Below are 19,952 nucleotides of genomic sequence, written 5' to 3'. Positions count from 1 at the left end.
CTGTCACTCCAAGCTTGTTGCTTCTCGCCTTCAAGCCCAGAAGGAAGATCTGGAGCAAGCCCATGCAGATGGGCGAGGAGGTACCTCCTGCTTCTGTGTGTATCCTTCCTTTTGCAAAGCCACGACGAACACTCTGGTCGGGGTGGCCAAGAGAGGAGCAAAAGCCTTTCTGCTCATGCTAGAAATGGCGGAGCATGTGATGAGGAGACTCTCCTTGTCCTCCTGCACGACTGTTTCACAGCGAGGCCTCAGCTGTGAAGCTGCAGATGTCTCCTCTCCTGATCCAGCTCTGGAGGGCAACACTGTCCTGTCGGTGCTGTCTGTGTGCCTCCATTTGCTTCAGGCAAAATCGGCTGTGTTAGCTTAGATGAGTGTTTCTGAACTGTTCATTCGGCTGCTGGTGACATCTCCTGTCTCCTGCCTGGAGCATCAGGATCTGAGAGAAGCTGGATTCAGTAAGTGGCAGCAGCTTCCAGCCGCAGTGGCGATGCCAGCAACTCTGTCCCCCACACGCCGATGGACATGGTCATCTGATGTTTCGGGAGGTCCAGCTGCCCCTCTGCTCCTGCCCCAGGAGAGCGAAGCAGAATATTCTCCAGTAAGCATGGGAAAAATTGTAACTAACAGGTTCAAACCCAGCCCAGTCTGAGCTAGGCAGACACATTTGTGTTCAGATCAAGTCTCACGTCTGCATGCTGTTACTGAGGCTGGCCCATTAAGCGTGAATTCCCAGGGAAGGGACTGAGAAATCTCATCTCCAATTATTTATCTTATTACAAGGGTAGACATGGACTCATGCCTGTGTTCCTTCCCAGCATGCTTCCCCATGGTAGCGAGTAGACTTTCAGGTTTGGCTGTGCTGCAGTGATCTACCAAGTGGTCAGGCACTGAGACCCTTTGCTACACAGGACCTTGAGTTCAGGATGAAATAACTGAGCAAGAGCACAGTTCTGGTGTTAATAGCCCAACTCCACAGGCTGTGGTTGTGGGGAGCAGAGGAAGGGAGAGGGACAGGGCAGAATGGGTCTGGAGGGCTCACACCAACCTTGGCCTTGCTGGTTTTCTCCAAGACTATTTTTTTTGGAGCAAGCAAGTAGGAAGGTGGGTGCTGGGGGAGCAGCAGGCAGAGGCGAGCACCAGCACTGCTCTGACCCTGCCCTGTTGGGCAGCAGCGGGTCCCTCTGCAGCACCTGCTCCTGGCTCACCTGTCCCTGAGCATGCAGCAGCTCTCACACCTAACCTGGCCCTGGACAAGTCTCAGCCAGGTGCTTGGCAGAGGCTTCTTCAGCTAATTAATGGTATCATCTGAGCTAATGAGAGCTTTCTGCCCAACCTGCTGGAGTTAAGGAAATCTGATGCCTGCTGTTCCAGCACCTTACTATGTTTTGGTTTGGGGTTTTTAGCAGTGAGTTTTATTAAGGTCCAGGTTATAATAAAGGATTTAAAGGCTAGAGGACTTTGACAATATTTTGATATTCTGGATACTGTTTTGCATGGGCAAGGAAGGCCCTGGGAGAGAAAGAGACTTGTGTTTGCACAGGTCCAGGTTGGGGGCTATGCTGGGAGGCACTGAGTGACGCAGGGGAGTGGACCTGCTTTGTCCATACGAATAGATCCACCTTAAGATTTTATCTGTGGAGAGCAATCAGGGCAACATCCCCGTGGAAGCCCAGGCCTTCAGCTTGTGGAGATGAGGGTGCTGGTGGCTGCAGGGGCCGGGGGGAGCCACGGGAGCTATGCAGCTGCTGGGTGGAGGTACGGGACCCAGGGAGTGTCCCTGTTCCCTCCCCAGCAGCATCGCAGCCTTCTGCCCCTGCAGCATCCATGTGATTTCCTCCCTGCCCTGGCATCATCCCAGCCTTCTGTGCCCAGAGCCCCCCTGCTCCTTCCCCTTGGCATCCCAGCCTTTACTCCCCAGTGCATCCCTGCTCCCTTCCTGATTCCCTCTTGGAGCATCCTTCTGCCCATTTCTGCAACAGAGCTCTGCAGCACCTTCAGTGTGTGCTCAGGGCACCTCCTCTGCAATGATGCTTTGTAACTCAGAGCAGAACATGATAGGAAAAAAAAAAGTGGTCTGTGTTTGCCCTCACCTATTGAGCCTAAGCTGCTCAGAGAGGCTTGGGAAAGCTGCTGGGAAGACTCTGCCTTGCTTTTCTGAGCAAATTGCATGCAGCTTTTGAAATCGGGCCCAAAAACTGAGCCCTGGCAGGTGGGGAAAAAGCTCTGGGCTTCACCTGGCCCCACACCCTCTCTGCTGCTGTCTGAGGCAAGTCAGGTTTGTAGGGAATACAAACCATCTGCTGTGACCCCTCCCTATGCACTGTTGGAGTACAGGGGTCTCCTCCGCTCCTGGTGCCCTTTGGGGACCCCCCGGCCCTTCAGTGCCCTGTACTTGCTCTGTAGGGGCAGCAAGCACTCTAGAAACGCGGAGATCATCTCTTCTCACCCGAAAACAATTTTGAAAATGAAAGCAGGGAGGCAGAGCCTGGAGATGCTATCTATCTCCTTTTTAAACAGCCTTTCCTCTCTGGCAGGGTGAAAGGCAATTTGCATTTCAAGAGGTCAGGACTAGCTATTTCTTTTTACCACCTGAAATTAGTTATTAGAAGTCTATCTAGAAACAAAACAACTCACGCACGGAAAGATGGCCTCTGCGGGCTCAAATTAACTGCTCCTGTCATCCCTGATTTCCCTGGCTGCTGCTGGAGGATGCTGAATCGAGGAGGTACCGGCACTGAACGGTGCAAAACCAAGAGCTTAGCTGTAGGGCAGGAGATGCTCTGGCTATGGGGGACCTGCTGTGATAAGGGAGACGGGGGCCTTCCCTGGGAAGGGGGAGGCTTTGCACGCTGCTGCTGTGCACAGGCTTGGCTCTAGAAAGGGTGCTGCTGTGAGGATAACTCAATAACCATCTTCCTGCAAACACTGCCTCCCTGCTCCCTGCCAGCTCCCACCCTTGCCCGGGAGTGAGCCCTCAGCCTGGTCCTGGCAATTAAATTCTCCCTAATAAAAAGCCTCTGGCAGCCCCGAGCTTGGCCAGGGCTGGGGTTTGCTGGGCGCTGATCGCTTTGTTTTCTCAGCTGCTGCCTCTGCCCTCCCTGAGCTCACTGCTGCCACTTATTTATATTGGAGTTTGCATTAGCAGATGCACTCTGGGATATTCAATTACCTATAAAGAGCTGTAGCAACGCAAGCCTTTGCTGGAGCGATCAAGAGGGTTGGGTTTGAGGTTTTTTTCTTGGGTTTGGATGTTGTGGGGGTTTTTTTAACTGGCTTTTAAAGGAGATGTGGGGATGGGTAAAGTGGTGACATTGAATAAAAAAAAAAAAGTGGAGTGAAGAGAGGAAGAAATAAATAAATATTCCTGTTTATGAAATGAAACAGCCGGGTAGAAAAATGATCTCCGGGAAGAAAGCAGCTCCCAAGGCTATTTTTAGCTCTTTTGTTTCTTTTTCTCCTTCCCCCCCCCCCCCCCCCCCGCTGTGCGTTCTGTGGCTTTGGTTCATGTCAGTTCTGCTGTTCTTCCTCACCTCTTGAGTGCCAGGTGCTGCCTTTTATTTGTTTAATTTTTTTTGCATCTTTACCGTGTGGAGGCAGGGGGAAGGGCAGCAGCAGGCAGGACAGGACAGACCCTGCAGGCATCACCCTCAGCCCTGCCTGAGAAAACTGGGGGGTAAGGTGGCAGGGGGAGTGGTGAGGGGGCAGGGGGGGGTCATGCCTCTGCTGCAAGACCTGTGTCAGCAGTAGGGTTACGCCAGAGCTGGACATGGGCCCCCAACTTTGTTCCTGAGCAGCTCCAGGGGCTGCTGTAGCCCCCCCTCAGTGCCCTTTGCCTGGATGCTGGGTGGTTGCAGTTGCTGCGCTGGGCAGGGGTCAGGTTTGGTGCCTTCGCTGAGCCCCGTGCTCTTGCAGCAACAGGGCTGGAGGAGCCCTGGAGCTCCATCGGGTCCTCCTCCTCCCCCTGGGCACCGCCACTCCCCATCCCCACCCCAGTAAAGCTTTCCTCCGCTGCCCTTAAAGGTGCTTGGCAGTGCAGCCTTCCCCTGGCATCCCTCCCAGCGCCTGTATCCTCCCTCGGACCCAGGTCTCCCATCACATCCCTCCTGGGTGGTGCTGATGCTTTTGCCCTGCACCTCCTCTGCCACCAGCCTCCCCCTGAGTGAACATCCGCGTGGGCTCCCATCCTTGTGCCTTTATGGAAGAAATACATAATTCTTTTATTATTCAATTAGGATTTTAACACACAATCAGGTGATTGCTTTAAGAGGATTTCCTATAAGGCAGGATTTGAATAACTGGGCTACGAGTAATATATTCCCTTAACTGGTTTATTCCTTTATCAGATTCTTTTTTTTTTTCCCTAAGCACTTTAATGCATTTACTTTCCCATTGTCGACACTTTTCTCTGTGCTCTTCCTCCCTCCCCAAGCTTATGCAAATCCCCCATAAGGCGTTTAACGCGTCGTGTGTGTCAATAGTGCCGAAATCTTCAGGACAGTATTAGGCTTCACGCATGCCCCGGCTGATTAAGAGGGGCGGTGGGGCCAGCCTGGCTGCCCAGGCCCCCTTTCAGCCCTCACCATGGGGCCAGGGAAGGGGCCCCCAGGGCTGGGAGCTGCATTTTTCCAGAGAAAAGGCTGGAGCTGAAAGTAGTTCTTTTCTTTTGCAAGGCAAAACGTGAATAGGGAGCGCGGGGCTGACCTGTCTGCTGCTGTTTGCTGCCCTGTCGCTCAGCTTTTGGGGTGCTGAGGGTGTGTGTGGAGGTGTTAAACGGGTGGGGGGAAACGTCTGTGGGCGGGATGGGAGTGGAGGAGGAAGAAGAGGGTAGCAAAATAACCCATGAACCAACATCCACATTAGTTTGCTTGCACATGGCCTGCCTGTGTGGCAGCTAATTGTGCCGCCGAGGCTCAGCTGGTGGCTCTGCCCGTTGCTGTGGCGCTGGGCGATGCTGCCTGGCCTTTCCTGCACTGCTGGGTCGCTTTCTGAGGCGGTAGCGCCTTGCCGGCAGACCCAGCCTGCTGTCCTCTGGGTTCTGTTTTGGGGGGGGTTAACAGCCTTCACAGGCACAGGGGGTCTAATGTACCTGCTGAGTGGGAGACAAACCTTCAGAACTCTCTCTGGGGGATGCAGTTGCCCTGCTCTCCTTGGTGGAGCGTTCACTCTGAAACCTACAGACAACAGCTTGGACACTGGAAAAAGGGCAGCATGGGGGTGAGGACAGCATGTGGTAGGACAATGGGATTAGCCAAAGGGGCTGTATTGCCTGCAACTCGCTGTTTCTCTATTGCCAGAGGGGCTCAGGCTTTGTGGCTGCTGGCAAGGTCCTTTGTGAACCCAACTTGGAGGGGGGTGGAAATCCCATCCAAGGGTGGTTGTTACAATTTTTTCTTTCTAGAGAAAATTCTCTTCTCTCAGCCTGGGTCTCTAAATAGCCCAATGAGTGGGAGCGAGCTGAACCGGCCCTTCCTAGCTGTTGTTTCCTCTGTGTCCGCCACTGATTGTCTCCTTTTTTCATCCCATCCTGCCACTCGGCCTGGGTGTGCAGCAATTATGCAAAGTTGCAATCAAGGAGATGAATTAGCAGCTCATCTTGGATTAATTAGAGATGGTTGCAAATCTCTTCCAACAAAGGAAGGGGGGGGGGGGGGGGCAGAATGTAAAGGCTGTGGGTATCCTCTCTGGGTTTCTCCAGCTCTCCCAGGCTGGTTTGGCTGATTTGGAGGCGGGAGGGATGCACAGAGCAACCCCTTGCAGGAGAATCAGGGCATCCTCATGGAAGAATTCGGTCCTTGGCCTTGGGACGAGGGCTGGATGCTGCAAAGCTGATAGTCAGCTCAGCCCCTGGATCTCTCTGGAGCCTTTAAACCCAGTGCTTTGGGTTTAGAGCAACTCCTCCTCCCACCCCAGTCCTGTTGCAAAGCTTGAGGAAAACCCAGTTAATCCCTGTGGCTTTCAGTGCCGAGTTCCCACCGACACCCGGGATTTCTGTTCACCTGCAATCGGATTGCGACAAACCCTTCCAGTTGCACTGAACAAATACCCTGGCTACTCCTCGCTTCACCCAGGCCTTGATAATCCCCCAAGTGTGACTCTGGCCAAGTGACAACATCCCTGTTTAATCCCCACTGTCTCGGTGCAAAGCCGGTGCTGCGGCGGATGCTCCCAGTGCTGGCACAGCACGCTCGGCCGGCGCTGGGAGCAGACCCCAGGGAAGGACGTGAAGGCTGTGATGCTATTTAAAGGACCTTTTCCAAGAGGGGACTGCAGGCTTGGGAATGGCCTCCCCTTCCTGTGAAGCGCAAGAGATGGATGCACAGTGTTCCTGGGAGCACTGAGTGTGGGGGTGTGGGGAGGGAGGGGCTCCTGGTCCCCCCGGCTCAGCACTCACAGGTACGGCGTCACCCAGCCCGGCAGTGCAGAGGGGACAGGGCATTGGCCATGGGACACCCACGGCTTGGTTAAGGAGCCCGGTTCTGCTGTTCCTTATCCAAGGGACGGCTCATGGCTGTGCCTGCAGGGATGGGGACAACAGGGACAGCCCCTTCCCATGGCCCTCAAAGGTTTAAAGCCATGGCTTGAGGTTTCTGGCAGCGTAGTGGGGATGAGAGACCTGAGACCTGAAAGATCTCTCCTCCTCACCTCCACAACAGTAATGATTAATAAAACCAGACTCTTCTGGATGGACAAGAAAAAACTGCAATAGAGGGGATTTCTGGAGACTGTCCTAATCTGACGTCTCTAAGCCAAATGAATCAGCAGTGTCTTATTCCACCCAGCAGGATTAATCAGTGTTCTACCAGGCTCCAGGAAAGTGGGGAGAGGCTCTGACTAGCAAGGAGCCATGGCAAGGTGGCTGCAGGCTGTTAGGTGGTTCATGGAGCAGAGCAAATCCCTCCTCGTAATCTGGTGGATGCTGCTGGGATGCACCCACTCGTGTCGGGAGCCGTGGGACAGTGGGAAGAGGCAAGAGAAGGCAAAAATACCTCCCAGAAGCTGTGGTGTGGGTGAGGGATGCACTGTGATCCATGTCGTTGGATGTGTGGGTGCAGGGGGAGACCCCAGGATGGAGCTGTATGGGGGGATGTCCCTCCTGCCATGGGGACCAGGGTGGCTGGGCTGGCATCGTGCCTGGAAGGTTTTCCTGGCTGTTAAAGTGGGTCAAGCAGAAACTCAGGGAGCATCCAAGCTCACCAACCTTGAGCCAACTACATCAGTTCTGAATTATTCAGGGCCAGCTTAAAAAATTGAAGAGCCCAGCAAAACTCAGGGAGAGCTCAGCTCAGAGGACTGCCATCCCCCCCATGCCCCATCGGGCAGAGGCAGCTCATCCTGCCCATGCTCGGGGGGCACTTTGGGAGGAGGGACGGTGTTGTTTGGGTCTAACACTGCCCTTGGGGATGGGGAAAGCAGCGGGAAAGCACTCAGAGATGTTCACCATGATGGATCCATCTCCCTGTGCTCCCCCCATAGCCCCCCAAGCTGTAGCCGTTTCTTTGGCTACCCCAGCACCCACAGCAGGAATAGCAGCAAGGGAACCCCCTTGCCCCCCAAAACAGGGATCAAGAGATCATGTGATTTTAGACAGGATGGTAAAGGTCAGGGGCTTCTTATTTGCCACGAGGTGTTTGGTCACAGCATCTCCCCACGGCTCAGAGGGCAGCAAGCGCATTTGGGAGCTGAGATGCTCCCTTGAGCTCGGTCACTTTTAAAGGACCTCCCCAGCTCCGTACCTGGGGCTTTGGGATGGGGAGAAATGGCTCATGGGGAAAATCCCTGTGGAAAACAGTGAGTAATGCTGCCTGGCGAGCGCCAAGGCAGCAGGGCCTCTCCGGCAAGCCGTGAAAAGGCGAGCGCACATATGCTTCAGCTCGTCCTGCTCTTTTTGTAGAGCATTCACACCGTCTGGGTGCCAACCAGCAGCAGATGGGGATGGGGAACCCCCACCACAGTCACCCCCTTTTCTTAAATTTTCAAGGTACCTCGCAGGGGGTGATGGGCTCTGGTGTAGGGCAAGGGGATGTACCCCCAAGAGGAGTGAGGTGCTTTGAGATTTTATGATGACACTATCAAATTTGAGCTGAACCAACCCAGCCAAAACAAGTAGCCAGAAAAATCCCCCCCTGCACTAGTGCACTGAGCTGTGCAGGGGCTCAGCCAAGGGGGGAGTGGGGAAAGCTGAGCCCCTGGCTCCGCACAGAGCTCAGTGCAGCAGTCTGGTTTGCTCTGAGCCAAACTCCGGCTATTTCAGCCAAGGAGAAAAGATGGAAATTTCCACCTGGCTTGTTTTCCTCCCTGCGATGAATTTGCGGGAGACCCTTTGCTCAGCCCTCTCCCAGCAGAAGGGCGGCTGAGGAGGCGCAGCCGGTTTTGTCTCTAATTTCCTCTGGCGTGAGCAGCAGCAGTGCATCCCGCTGGCCCCGCGCGCGGATTTATACAACGCAGCATTTATTGACTGCGAGAAGATTGTCATTCACAGCCCGGCGCGTTGCAGCCACGGCGTGTGAGCAGGGATGGTGCCTCTCCTCCCCCTGCTGCCGCCATCCTCCCACACTCCGGGTGGGAAGCGACCAGCGAGGGCCGGCCCCCCCCCGGGCTGTGCCCCTGCTCGGTGGGAAGGGGCACCTACTGTGTCCCCCGCCCCCTGCCTTGGTGCTCCTGCAAGAAAACCCAACATCAAATCCCTGTGATGTTTCCTGCAGCCTTGGCCAGCTCACCCAGCTCAGGAGGGGTGGGGACACGACACACGTCCTCTCTCGGGACAGATGTTCCCACTGTCCCACGCTCTGGTTCCCTTCATCCTCTGCATCCACGCCCTGGTTATGCTGGGGAGCAGAGACCCCCCACACACTTGTTTACCCAAAAAGCTGTGGGATTGCTGAGTTCTGCTAGCCAGAGCTGCCGTCTGTATGTTCATCCGTCCATCCGTCCATCCATCCACCCACCTTCGGTCTGTCATTTATCCATCTGTCTTTCTGACCCTCTATCTATTCTTCTGTCTGTGCATCCACCCATGGGACAGCTTATGCTGACCCCGTCTTTCCCTCTTATGCCAAAATCCATTTTCAGGGTGGGAAGGACCCTGTCCCTGCAAAATTCATGTCCTAAATGACATTATAAATCACCAGGGCTTTCTTCCTAATTAATATCTCTTTGTAATTAGCCCCAGGCCTCTGAAATCCCCCCTAAAGCACCTACAGCGGTACCTATAAGCAGGGCTCTGCTCATTGCAGAAACCTTTCCCGCGGCCCCCGGGCTAGCCCAGCCCGCTCCAGCAGCCCGGGGCTGGCGGGGGGGGCGGTTCGGGGCTCCCCAATTCCCGGTGCGCACCCCCGGGGGGGGGAGGGCGGAGGAGGCGTGAAGGGGAGGCGGGAGGATGCGGGGGGTGAGGGGCGGGAGGCAGGGCCGGGGCCGCCTCAGCTCCTCGCTCGCAGCCGCCGCACTCGCTGCCGGCCTCCCCCCGCTCCGAGCCCTCCCCGCTCCCCCGGAGGAGGCTCCGGCATGGCGGGGCCGGGGGCCGGCGGCCGCCGGTGCTGAGCGGGGCGGGGGCAGCGCCGATGCCGCAGAACCGCCGCGGCGGAGGGAGGTAAGAGCCGAGCCGACCTGTTGGGCACGGCCGGGAGCGGCTGCCGAGGGGGGGGGAACGAGATGCGGGGAGACACCCCCCCAGAGCCCTCTGCCCCCTCCCCGGCGCCCGAGCAGTCCCCGCGAGCGCGGCCGCGGCCGCGTTTCCCCTCCGCCCGCCCCTTCTTTCTTCAGCCCCAGGAAGGGGTTATTGAATTTTCCCTGTTTATTGCAACTTCGCTGCTTGCAAGATGTCGGGGGACCCTTGTGCCGGAGCAAAAATCGTTTCTCTGGTCTGACCGGGGATGGTGGGGGGGGGTCTGCGGTGCCCGGGGGTCACCCGGCACTGGGGTGGCAGCAGCGCTGGGGTCCCCCCTCTGCCTGGGTGAGACCTCCCACCCCTGGCCGTGATGGAGAACCCTCTCCCCTCCCACCTTGGGTCCAGAGGGGCGGCAAGGCCCAAGTCCCTTCCCGTGTAAATCCAAAAGGAGGGGACAACCCGATTTACCGCGGTGCAGGGATGCTCGGAGCGAGCGAGGCGAAAGGATGCTGAGGGGCTGGTCCAGCAGCGTGGCTGTGCTGCGCATCCCGCCCCGCTCCTGGCCCCAAGAAGTTTGGGCCACAATAGGTACGGGGTGTTTCCAGCCGGCGTGATCTCCAGCTGGGATTTCTGCTATGGAAAAAATCCCACAACAGGCTCTCCCGGCATCCCGGGAGATGCTTCCCACCGGATTTTATTGCCTGGGGTGGTAGCATCAGGCGCAGGAGGGTGCTCGGTGAAGGGGATCGCAGCCAGCTCTGACTGTGAGTAACGGGACGGAGCGGTGTCCCCACCTAAAACGTGCCCCGCTGGGTTGTTCTGCCTGTGGTGCTCCAGGAAGGGGGGTCTTGGGGCCCACCTCGGCGTGGTGTGGGGAGGACACCCCAGCCTGGCCCCATCCAGGCCTCCGCACAGCCTCGGGGCTGGGGCCGCGCCGCGCTGTGCCACCAGTCCCTGCAGCGACCAGATGCATTTTAGGCTCTAGGATTGTGCTTGCTAGGGTCTGGGGGCACCACATTTACCATCCGCCCCAGGGATTCCCCCAATATCCAATCCCTCCTGACACTCGGGGAGATGCTGGAAAACCTCTCTCTCCTGCAAAGGCCACGTCTGCCAGGGAGACCAGAGCAATCACTGTCTTTGATTTTTTCCTGCCTCTCTTGCCTCAACCTGCTGCCTTGGAGGAGACGTTTGGGGTTTTTCCCACCCCCCGGCCGGCTGGGTGGTCTGCGGGGGGCAGGTGCGGAGGCAGCCTGGCATCTAGCGACTGGCGCCGGTAATACAGAGCAGCCCCCCCGCCAGCGCTGCCCTGAGCGGCTCCCCAGGGCCTGGGCTGGCCCCAGAGGGATGAACCATGTTTTGGGTGGCTCTGGTAGAGTCGCTGAAGGATGCCAGGTGTTTCGGGAGTTTATTTTGGGATGCATTTGGTGCGGATCCTCTTGGGCAGCTGCTGGGGCCTCTCCAGTGGCTCTCAGAGCTGCTGTGCCATGATCCCTTGGAGAAGCAAATCCAAAATGCTCACCTTAAAAGCTGGGTCATATCCCATCCTTTCTGTGAAAAGACTGCAAGATTGTGCCTCTGCCCCAGCCCCAGGCAGCAGAGATGCTGAAAAAGGGCATAAACCTGGATAAGCGTGTGCTGCCGGCAGAGAGCAAGGGCTTCCCGAGGCAGCCAGGATCTTCCCCAGCAGCCACCCTCTGTGAGAGGTTTTCACCCATTAATTTCTCTAATTGCTTTTGGGAATCGCAGCAGTGTTTGGCATTGGCAGCATTCCAGTGAGGTGCTGAACTGGGCTGGGGTCAGTGCTATGCCTCGGGGGTGGCTCACATGGATCCCCCTGATCGCTTCTCACCACCCCAAATCCAAACTCCTGCCCAGTGGGTCGAGGGATCCTGCTCCCCTCGGGGAAAGCATCTTTCCAGGTGGAAAAAACACAAGAGTCACAGTGATATGATGGGGTGGCAAAGGCTCAGGGCCACCCACGGGCCATCTGTCCCTTGCAGTGTTACTGCTGTCCCTCCCAGGTCGGCCACCATGGGCTCGGTGGGAGCTGAGCGCTTCAAGGAGCTGAGCCCGGCGGGGACACCGGAGGGCAATGTGGTGATGAGCTTCAGCTTCGACAGTTATCAGCTGGAAGAGGACGAGCTGCAGCGGGGCAGCCAGGCCAAGGGCATCCTCACCTTCATGGAGCCAGGTAAGGGCAGGGACAGCCCCAGCCCACAGCCAGGACTGGGGTTCTCTGGTGGTTTCCCACCCATTTAGGAGCTTCCTGGGATGGGTTTAATAGCCACAAATGGCCTGAAATGCTATAAAACTGCCTACTGACTTCTTTCAACCTGTTTGTACCTGTATGAGCCACCACAGCATCCCGTGGCGGTGGGCTCTGCAGGTTGGCAAGGAGTTGAGGGTTTATGCCCTGGCTCTCCTGCCTGGCTCACCCCCAGCCTGCAGCTTCATCCTTCCCCATGCAGGGCTCAGGGATGCTCCTGGGATTATTCCCAGCCCTGTTACACATCCTGAGACAGCCCTGTCCACCTCCACACCCCACCTCAACCCCTCCTGCACCTTGACTTTGGCTCTTACCCACACTGCCTGGCTCTCAGGTTATTTAACTGCGATTAAAACTCATCAGCCCCCAAAGCACAGGTGTTTTCCCACCTCCTGGGTCTCTCACCGAAATGCCTTTAATTAGGGAAGGAGCTTCTCGGGGCTGAGGCCATTTATTTGTGAGTTCTATGGGACACAGGGCTGCTTGCTGTGGTGGGACCCCCCCTTATTTGTCATAAAGGATGTGGAAGGACCATTCATCACCCTAAGAGATCTGCTCCAGGTCCTGTTGGTGCAGCAGTGCCACTGTCATAGCTTTTTCTCTTTCTGTCCCCTTTTGGGTCAGTTTCTGATGATCCCGAGCCCCAGGATCGGTACCATGGGATTTACTTTGCCATGCTGCTGGCCGGGGTGGGATTCCTCCTGCCATACAACAGCTTTATCACAGATGTGGACTACCTGCACCATAAATACCCGGGTAGGTCTCCAGCAGCTGCAGCACCTCCCAGCCACCCCAAACCTGGGGAGAGTTTGGCCCCACTTCCAGGAGAGCCAGACCCCTGCCCCCTCCCCCCCAACCCCCCCAACCCCATCACCTGCCTCTCTTCAGGGACCTCCATCGTCTTTGACATGAGCCTCACCTACATCCTGGTGGCCTTGGTGGCCGTCATCCTCAACAACGCACTGGTGGAGCTGCTGAGCCTGCACACCCGGATCTCTGTGGGTGAGTGGGGGGGTCCCTGCACCTCTCAGCAGTGACGGCCCCATGCTGTCCCCCCCCCGACCTGCTTCTTGTCTCCCTCCCACAGGCTATCTCTTCGCCCTGGGGCCCCTGCTCTTCGTCAGTATCTGCGATGTCTGGCTGGAGCTCTTCACCCGCAGGCAAGCCTACGCCATCAACCTGGTCGCTGTCGGGGTGGTGGCCTTTGGCTGCACAGGTATGCGGGACAGCAGCTGGTGTGGGGGCAAGCACGGCCCTTTAGGTGGCATCGGAGGGGGGGAAACAGCCCTGTCTCCAAGAGCCGTGGTCTCCTGGGACAACCTCTTGCTCTGATGGCTATAAACTGCCCCTCGCGTCCCTGCTCCATCCCCTCCACCTCTGTCCAGCCACTGTGGGACTGGCCAGGGGCACCAGCACCAAACCGGGCATTGGTCCCCAGCAGCACTGATCTAGGCCACCATGGTGGCTTCCCAAGCCCCCGCACTGGTGGCTACTCTTGGTGGGAACAGCTGTGGTGGGGCACCCAGGGAGGGCAAAATACCCCCCACTTTTGGGGCAAGGAGGGTTAGGGCACTGTGGCGGCTGTTTGGGAAGGATGCAGCTCCCAGATGGCACAGCACATGGGCTCCCACTGGGGTTTCTTCCCCCTGCCTGGTGTTTCGGCTGCAGCAATAATCCCTCCTTCTCCCCTCGGCACATCTCTCCTGAAGTGCAGCAATCCAGCTTCTACGGCTACACAGGTCTGCTGCCTAAGCGCTACACGCAGGGAGTGATGACGGGCGAGAGTAAGTACCTGCATCTGCTGCCCGCGGCCACGTCCAACCGCGTGGTCTGGCTCGGTGGGACCCTCCTGCGCCTTCTTCTGGGGCCCCAGTGAGTCATCCCTGGGGCCCTGCTGTCCTCAGCACAGCCCAGCCAGGTTGCCAGCAGATCAGGGACACCCCAAGGTGCTCCCCAGCAAACCAGGGTGTTTAATGGTTTGTAAATCACTGCCACGCCAAGCTGGGGGTGGGGATGTCTGCCAGGAGCTGGCTTCAGCACCCCAAAATCACTGCTGGTAGCTCCTCCGCAGCTGGAGGCACCACATCCACGTGGTGGGGGGGCTGACGGGGGTCCCTGAGTGACAAGGCTCAGCGGTACCCGGTGCCAATAGCTCTCCCATGCCACCAGGCACTGCTGGGGTCATCATCTCGCTCAGCCGTATCTTCACCAAGCTGCTGCTGTCAGATGAGAAGGAAAACACGGTCATCTTCTTTTTCATCTCCATCGGCATGGAGCTGACATGCTTCATCCTCCACCTCCTGGTGAAGCGCACCCGCTTCGTCCGCTACTACACAGCCTGCTCCCGCAAGGGCCTCCCCGAGAGCCGGGGGGCCAGCGACCGTGGAACGGGCTACCGCGTCCACCACGATGTCACCGCTGAGGATGTCCGATTTGTAAGTCAAGCGCGAGTTTCCCCTCTGGCCCCTGGGGTCCCTCTTGCCACTGAAGCTCAGCACTGGTGTCCTCTCTCCCCCCACCCAGGAGAACCGGCAGCGGGGGCAGCCAAGCTCCCCCCGGGGCAGCCCAGGCCCCGAAGCTGAGCTGGCTGGCAGCGGCACATACATGCGCTTTGATGTCCCTCGGCCCAAAATCAAGAAGAGTTGGCCCAGCTTCAGAGGTAGGTGGTAGGCTCAGGGGGCAAGCCACACCAACAGGGTGGTTTTGCAGCATTTTGCAAGGCAGAATGAGCAATTGGTGGCCCAGGGCTTTGGGGAAGGGTCATCCCTTTCTCAGTGTGCCCAGAAACATGGAGTAATCTTGTCTTTGAAAGCCACCCTCGGGGTGCTGGCAAGGCAAGGCTCTGCAAGGGGAGGGCTGCAGGTTTTGGCTGAGCTGTGCTACCCATCCCTGCCAGACATGCTGCTCCACCGCTACGTCGTGTCCCGGCTCATCTGGGCCTACATGCTCTCCATCGCCATGACCTACTTCATCACTCTGTGCCTCTTTCCTGGGCTGGAGTCGGAGATCCACAACTGCACACTGGGGGAATGGCTCCCCATCCTCATCATGGCCATCTTCAACCTCTCCGACTTCGTCGGCAAGGTAGGAGAGAGGCGAGCACCAGCGCAGTGGGGGCCTGCCTCCTTTTTGTGTTCTCTTTCAAAGCCACTTGGCCCCACTGAGGGTCATCTCCACCCCATGGGTATCTAAGCAGCGTGAGGTTGCTCACCAGCATGGCTGAGGTTGGGCTCCTGCAGCAGTTGGCCTTTCCACCATCTTGTCTCCTCCATTTTGGGCACCACGTTTCCCTCCCCAGCCCCCTTGCTGTCCCCAGCATGGTCTCTGCCCCTCACTGCAGATCCTGGCTGCCTTGCCCTACGACTGGAGAGGGACACACCTCCTCATCTACTCCTGCCTCCGTGTGGTCTTCATCCCCCTCTTCATCATGTGTGTCTACCCCAACGGGAGACCAACCTTCGGCCACCCCGCCTGGCCCTGCATCTTCTCCCTCCTCATGGGCATCACCAATGGCTACTTCGGCAGCGTCCCCATGATCCTGGCCGCCGGCAAAGTGAGCCCTGAGCAGCGGGAGCTGGCAGGTAGGACCAAGCCCTCCTGGGAATCCCATGTGGGGTGGCCAGAGTGTCCTGACACCCCATGTCCCTTCCCACAGGGAATACCATGACCGTGTCCTACATGACAGGCTTGACGCTGGGCTCGGCCGTGGCGTATTTTGCCTACAGCCTCACCAGTACATCCCACAGTACCTGTTTCTACACCGAAACCTCCAACAGCTCCTTTACGTCGGGGTACTGAGCCCCAGGGCGGGGCGATGGGGACAAGATGGGACCTGCTTCCCACCGTGGTCCCCACCGCCCTGTGTGGCCCATGTCTCTCCTCGGGGAGGGAGCCTGGAGGCAGAAACCTGCCTCAGGGCAGACAGGGACCAGCATTCCGTTGGCACGGGGCCGTCACATCCCAAAACGGCCTGTGCTGCCCAGCCAGGCACTGTGCAGGGCCCCTTCTTGGGGTGACATTCCCCCATGCTGGGGGACAGTCCTGTTGCTTTTGGGAAGGCTCCCCATCAGAAACGTGCAGCTCTCCAGTGGAGGCAGGGAAGGGGAGTCTTCTGTTTGAGCCAAGCCATTGCCAGGAGGAAGAAAATACTGCCAAAGCCCAAAGAGAACAGGACCAGCACTGGGGAGAAGGGTGATGGAGGGCTGGTGCGGAAGAGGAGCAAGAGAGGAAGGAAACACTCCTCCAGTCCCTGGTGGCTCTGAGAAGGTGGGTCTCACTTTCACTGATGGTGCTGCAGGTTTTCACCAAGAACGGCTTGAAATCATGATCCCTCCCCAAATAGGCCAATCGCTGTGTAAAAGACTCACTTCACTTCTGCTGGTTGGAAAAAATCCACTTTTTTTGGTGTCTTGTTTTTGCCTCCCCCCCCCCCCCCCCCCCCCGCACTAATGGCGAGAGGCAGGGTCTTGCCTCCCCCCTCCCCATGCTGTTGGGACTGTCCCACTGGGGCTGAGAGGGGGTCTTGAGGACACAATACCACAGATGCCACCCACAGGCCACCGCTGAGCTTCAAGATGTATTTCAAGGGACATAAATGAAACTGACACCGCATTAAATGTATTTATCCTGGCACTGCAGGCAGTCAGGTGCTGGTGATGGGCTGGGCTGGCAAACACACAGAGGGTGATGCCTGGTGCCTGCCCTGGGGGGTCTCGGGTTATCCCTTGTGCTGCTGCCCAGCTCCGGGGTCCCCTCTGCCACCTGGGCTTGTCACCAGGACCCATCAAACCCCTTTGTGGGCAGCAAGCGGGAGAGGGAATGGGCTGAGCAGAGCAGAAGCCATCTGGAGAAGGTGCTGAGGCCAGAGGCTGCTGCTTTTTGGGACACGATGCACCTAACTGGGCCAGGAGTCAGCAGGTGCCACCTCCCAAGGAAGCAAAGCCCAAGGGCTGGAGGCTTGGCTCCCACCCCCGAACGGCCCCACCAGCACTGGAGGGTCTCACCAGGCCAAGCCCACACCAAAAAGAGCAAATCCAGAGTTTCATCCTCAAGACATCGTCCCTGCAGGGCTCGGGGTAGGGGAGCTGCCGTGAATGTGGTCACAGGGGAAGGACTCACAGCTCCTGCCCCACAGAGCTCTGGGGGTCCCCTTCTGTCCATCGGTGCCAGCCCGCAGGGGCACAGACGGACAGACGGACAGGGTCTCCCTGAAAAGCCCCATGGTGCCAGGGTTGGGTCTTTCCCCAGACAGGAGGTAGATGCCGAGTCAAAAAGCGATCGTCATCACCAAAGGGAGAAAAACCCCACAGTCAGGACAAGCGAGACAAAGAAAGATGCTTCGTTGGGTTGCTTTTTTTCAATTATTTTTTTTTTTTTTTATGAAAAAAGATCACACGGAGTTCTCCAACAAACAGAATGCCAAAAAAATTGTTTTAAACAAAACATAAACAAAACAAAACAAAAAAAAAAGACAAAAACCTGGCTCTCCTTTCCTCTCGATTGTCTGAAATATCCTTGTGTTCCATAGAAGGCAGTGGGTTTTAAGTGCTTTCTATTTAACATTAGCATAAAATTTCTCTCGCGCGCTCTCTCGCTCTTTAAAATATGCTCACACAATTTGCTTCTAGAAGTACAGTACACTTTGAGCGTGGGGGGTGTGCCTGTTCCCAGATCATTTACAATCACAATCCAACAGGAAATAAAAAATAATATTCTAAACGTCAGACTGTGTTCATTTCTGTCGTTGTTTTTTTTCTTTTTTTTTATAATTTCATAATTTTTTTCACAGTTTTAAAAAGTTTATATTTATATATATATATTTATATTTATATTTATAATTAAAAAGTTGAATCCATTTAAAGACTTATAATACAGGAGGGCTAAAGAGTCTTTTGGTACATTAAAACTGTACAGGCTAGAACTGTCACTATCCGCCGCGCCGAGGCGCCGGGGGCCCGGGGTGGAGATGGTACGAGCTCAGCACCATGTGGTTCGTTTAAAGGACGAGGGGTAACTCTGCAGGGGCGTCCCTCTCCCCTGACCCCAGCCTCCGGTCTCTAGTCCGCAGTCGGTACCAGGGCAGATAGTTTCCAATCTGTCCTTGTCTTAAGCGTCTCCGCACCGGAGCCTAGGCCGGGCCCCGCTCCACGTCCTAGCAATCTGTAGTGCGAGTCGGTAGTTGCAAAGATCAGTGCGTCTCTTGGGAGTTTTTTTGTTTGTTTGTTTAAGTGCAAGGATGTTGTGTGGTTCTCCTCCGGTGTCCCCCCTGCCCCCGGGCCAGGCGGCGGAGATGCCACGGGTCCGGCGTGTGCCCCAGCGGGAGCGAGACAATGGGTCAGCTCCGCGGAGGAGGCGACGGGGGCAGCTCTCCGGGAGCTGTGGGGAGGTTGACTGGCTGGATGGAGCGAGCTGAAGGGTCCCCTCCCCAAGCACAAGGTGACAGTGGGACTCTGGCTGTGGAAATGCTGCAGGTGGGCACAGCCGGGCTTCACACTCTGCCCCCATTGCCTTCAAACGATGGGCGAGGGCTTCCCAGCAGCTCCACGTCTCTGCTCAGGCACGGCATAGTGGGTAAAGCTGGGCAAGGGATGCTGAAATCCGAAGGCCTGTGGTCTTCTCTGCTCCAAGCACCGAGCAGCAGCTTTGCCCAGTTGTTTCCTGCCTCCCTTCACTGCATGCTCCAAGACGAGTTCTTTGTTCACCAAGTGTCACCCCCTCGCCACGCACTTGCTCCCCCCAGCACCTTTCCAGGGCAGGAGGGACACAGAGTGACAGGGAAGGCGGGTTCAGACTGTTTGAGGCAGTGGGAAGGCGGCATCCCAGACTGGATGTTGGCTCATCTTCCACATGGCTCCTCCCAGCCCGGAGGAGCTCTTCCCCATCTCCGTGCTGGGGCCAGCTCTGCCCCGTCGTGCTCCACGCTGCCGGCCAGAAAAGGAACCACAAAGAGGCGCTGAGAGGATTGAGACGAGGCGCTGAGAGACTCATCTCCTTTCTCTTTCACCCTGTCCTTCCTAAAGCGTCATGCGAAACTAAGCAGGAAAGGGAATATAAGGACGGAGAGGAGCGTACGCAGAAGGCTAGTGGGTGTCCTTCCATGTACAGGCAGCTTCTGAGTTACTGATGGGGGCAAATGACACAAAAGGGATCCCTCCTGCCGGGGGGTCCCGCTGGTGAAATGATCACGAGACCCATGTGCTTTCCTGGACCAAAAGGAGGAAGGGAGAAGTTGGTCAAGTGCCACCTTACTTAAAGCCACTTCCAGAAGAGCCCTGGGGTTCAAGCACCACCACCACCCCCCACCGGCATCTTCCTCAAGTCCTGTAACTGCTTCCCCAACCCCTTTCTTCAGCCCTCTCCTTCCTCTGCGTGTCTCTCGTGCTCTCCTGTCTGTAGTGTGACACAGAAGTCATGAGCATTGAAAGAAACAATCATGTCGTCTGAACAGGCACGTCCTCAGGTTTGTCCCATCCCTTCCCAGGGGGTGGCACATGTCCCCTGGGCGGTCAGCAGATGACAGGGACCCCGTCGGTGTTGAAGATCATGCCCGTAGTGGGCTCGTAGGTCCCTGCAAGGTAGTAGAGGTCCTCACTGTCTTGGTATTTCTTCGTCTTTAGCATCTGCTCGTATTGATCCAGACCAACAACAAGACACTTGTGTGAGATGGTCTGGACATCGTTTTCATCCACGTGAGAGGACTGGTAGAGGGCTCTCTGTGTGACAGGAACGGAAGGAGGGAGATGGAAAGGAGCAGTTAGATCTCACAGCATTTACACCTTCAATATGCAGGAAAAACATTCACCACAACCGGCCAGGGCTTGTGCTCACACTCCAGCAGAACTCCCCACTCATCCCCGCTGCCAGCCCAAGGGACGGACACTGGGAATCTGCACAGGCCCACAGGCAGCGTCGGCACCACCCGTCCAGCACACCAAACCCAAACCCTCGCTTTCACCCAGCTCCAACTGATGGGAACGCGCTGAGCGCACGGCAGGGGAATACAGAGGCCAGGAGTTTGCCATCCTCACTTCAAGGATGAAGATGCACAGGTGGGTGCTGGATACCAGCTCTCTGTTCCTC

The 19,952-nt window shown here is 56.9% G+C and overlaps 2 protein-coding genes across 4 annotated transcripts in view; one reads left to right on the top strand and one right to left on the bottom strand.

Annotated features, from left to right (window-relative positions):
* The first annotated feature begins 9,441 nt into the window (after positions 1-9,441).
* On the top strand, positions 9,442-15,781 carry SLC29A4 (solute carrier family 29 member 4). The gene is made up of 11 exons (XM_074919264.1): positions 9,442-9,586; positions 11,629-11,798; positions 12,498-12,629; positions 12,762-12,875; positions 12,961-13,089; positions 13,583-13,657; positions 14,043-14,308; positions 14,397-14,532; positions 14,770-14,957; positions 15,214-15,454; positions 15,529-15,781. The coding sequence occupies exons 1-11, from the start codon at positions 9,558-9,560 to the stop codon at positions 15,669-15,671; spliced, it is 1,623 nt and encodes a 540-aa protein (XP_074775365.1). The 5' UTR covers positions 9,442-9,557; the 3' UTR covers positions 15,672-15,781.
* Positions 15,782-16,327: 546 nt separating this feature from the next.
* TNRC18 (trinucleotide repeat containing 18) overlaps positions 16,328-19,952 on the bottom strand; it is a 57,692-nt gene continuing 54,067 nt past the window's right edge. For all 3 annotated transcript variants that reach the window (XM_074919261.1, XM_074919263.1, XM_074919262.1), the window contains one exon: positions 16,328-19,585. In XM_074919261.1, the coding sequence (XP_074775362.1) occupies positions 19,379-19,585 (207 nt within the window). In that variant the 3' untranslated portion in view covers positions 16,328-19,378. The remainder of the gene's footprint in view (positions 19,586-19,952) is intronic.

Source organism: Athene noctua, chromosome 15 (assembly GCF_965140245.1).
Source record: "Athene noctua chromosome 15, bAthNoc1.hap1.1, whole genome shotgun sequence".
NCBI lineage: Eukaryota > Metazoa > Chordata > Aves > Strigiformes > Strigidae > Athene > Athene noctua.
The sequence above is the reverse complement of the archived record's forward strand: the minus strand, read 5'-3'. Positions and strand labels throughout refer to the sequence as shown.

What these genes read in the sequence shown, in the direction of transcription:
- SLC29A4 (XM_074919264.1), top strand. Translation starts at nt 9,558, where the DNA reads ATGCCGCAGAACCGCCGCGGCGGAGGGAG. An exon ending in AACCGCCGCGGCGGAGGGAG is followed by an intron (nt 9,587 to 11,628) that starts GTAAGAGCCGAG and finishes TGTCCCTCCCAG; the next exon opens with GTCGGCCACCATGGGCTCGG. An exon ending in CCTGCACCATAAATACCCGG is followed by an intron (nt 12,630 to 12,761) that starts GTAGGTCTCCAG and finishes GCCTCTCTTCAG; the next exon opens with GGACCTCCATCGTCTTTGAC.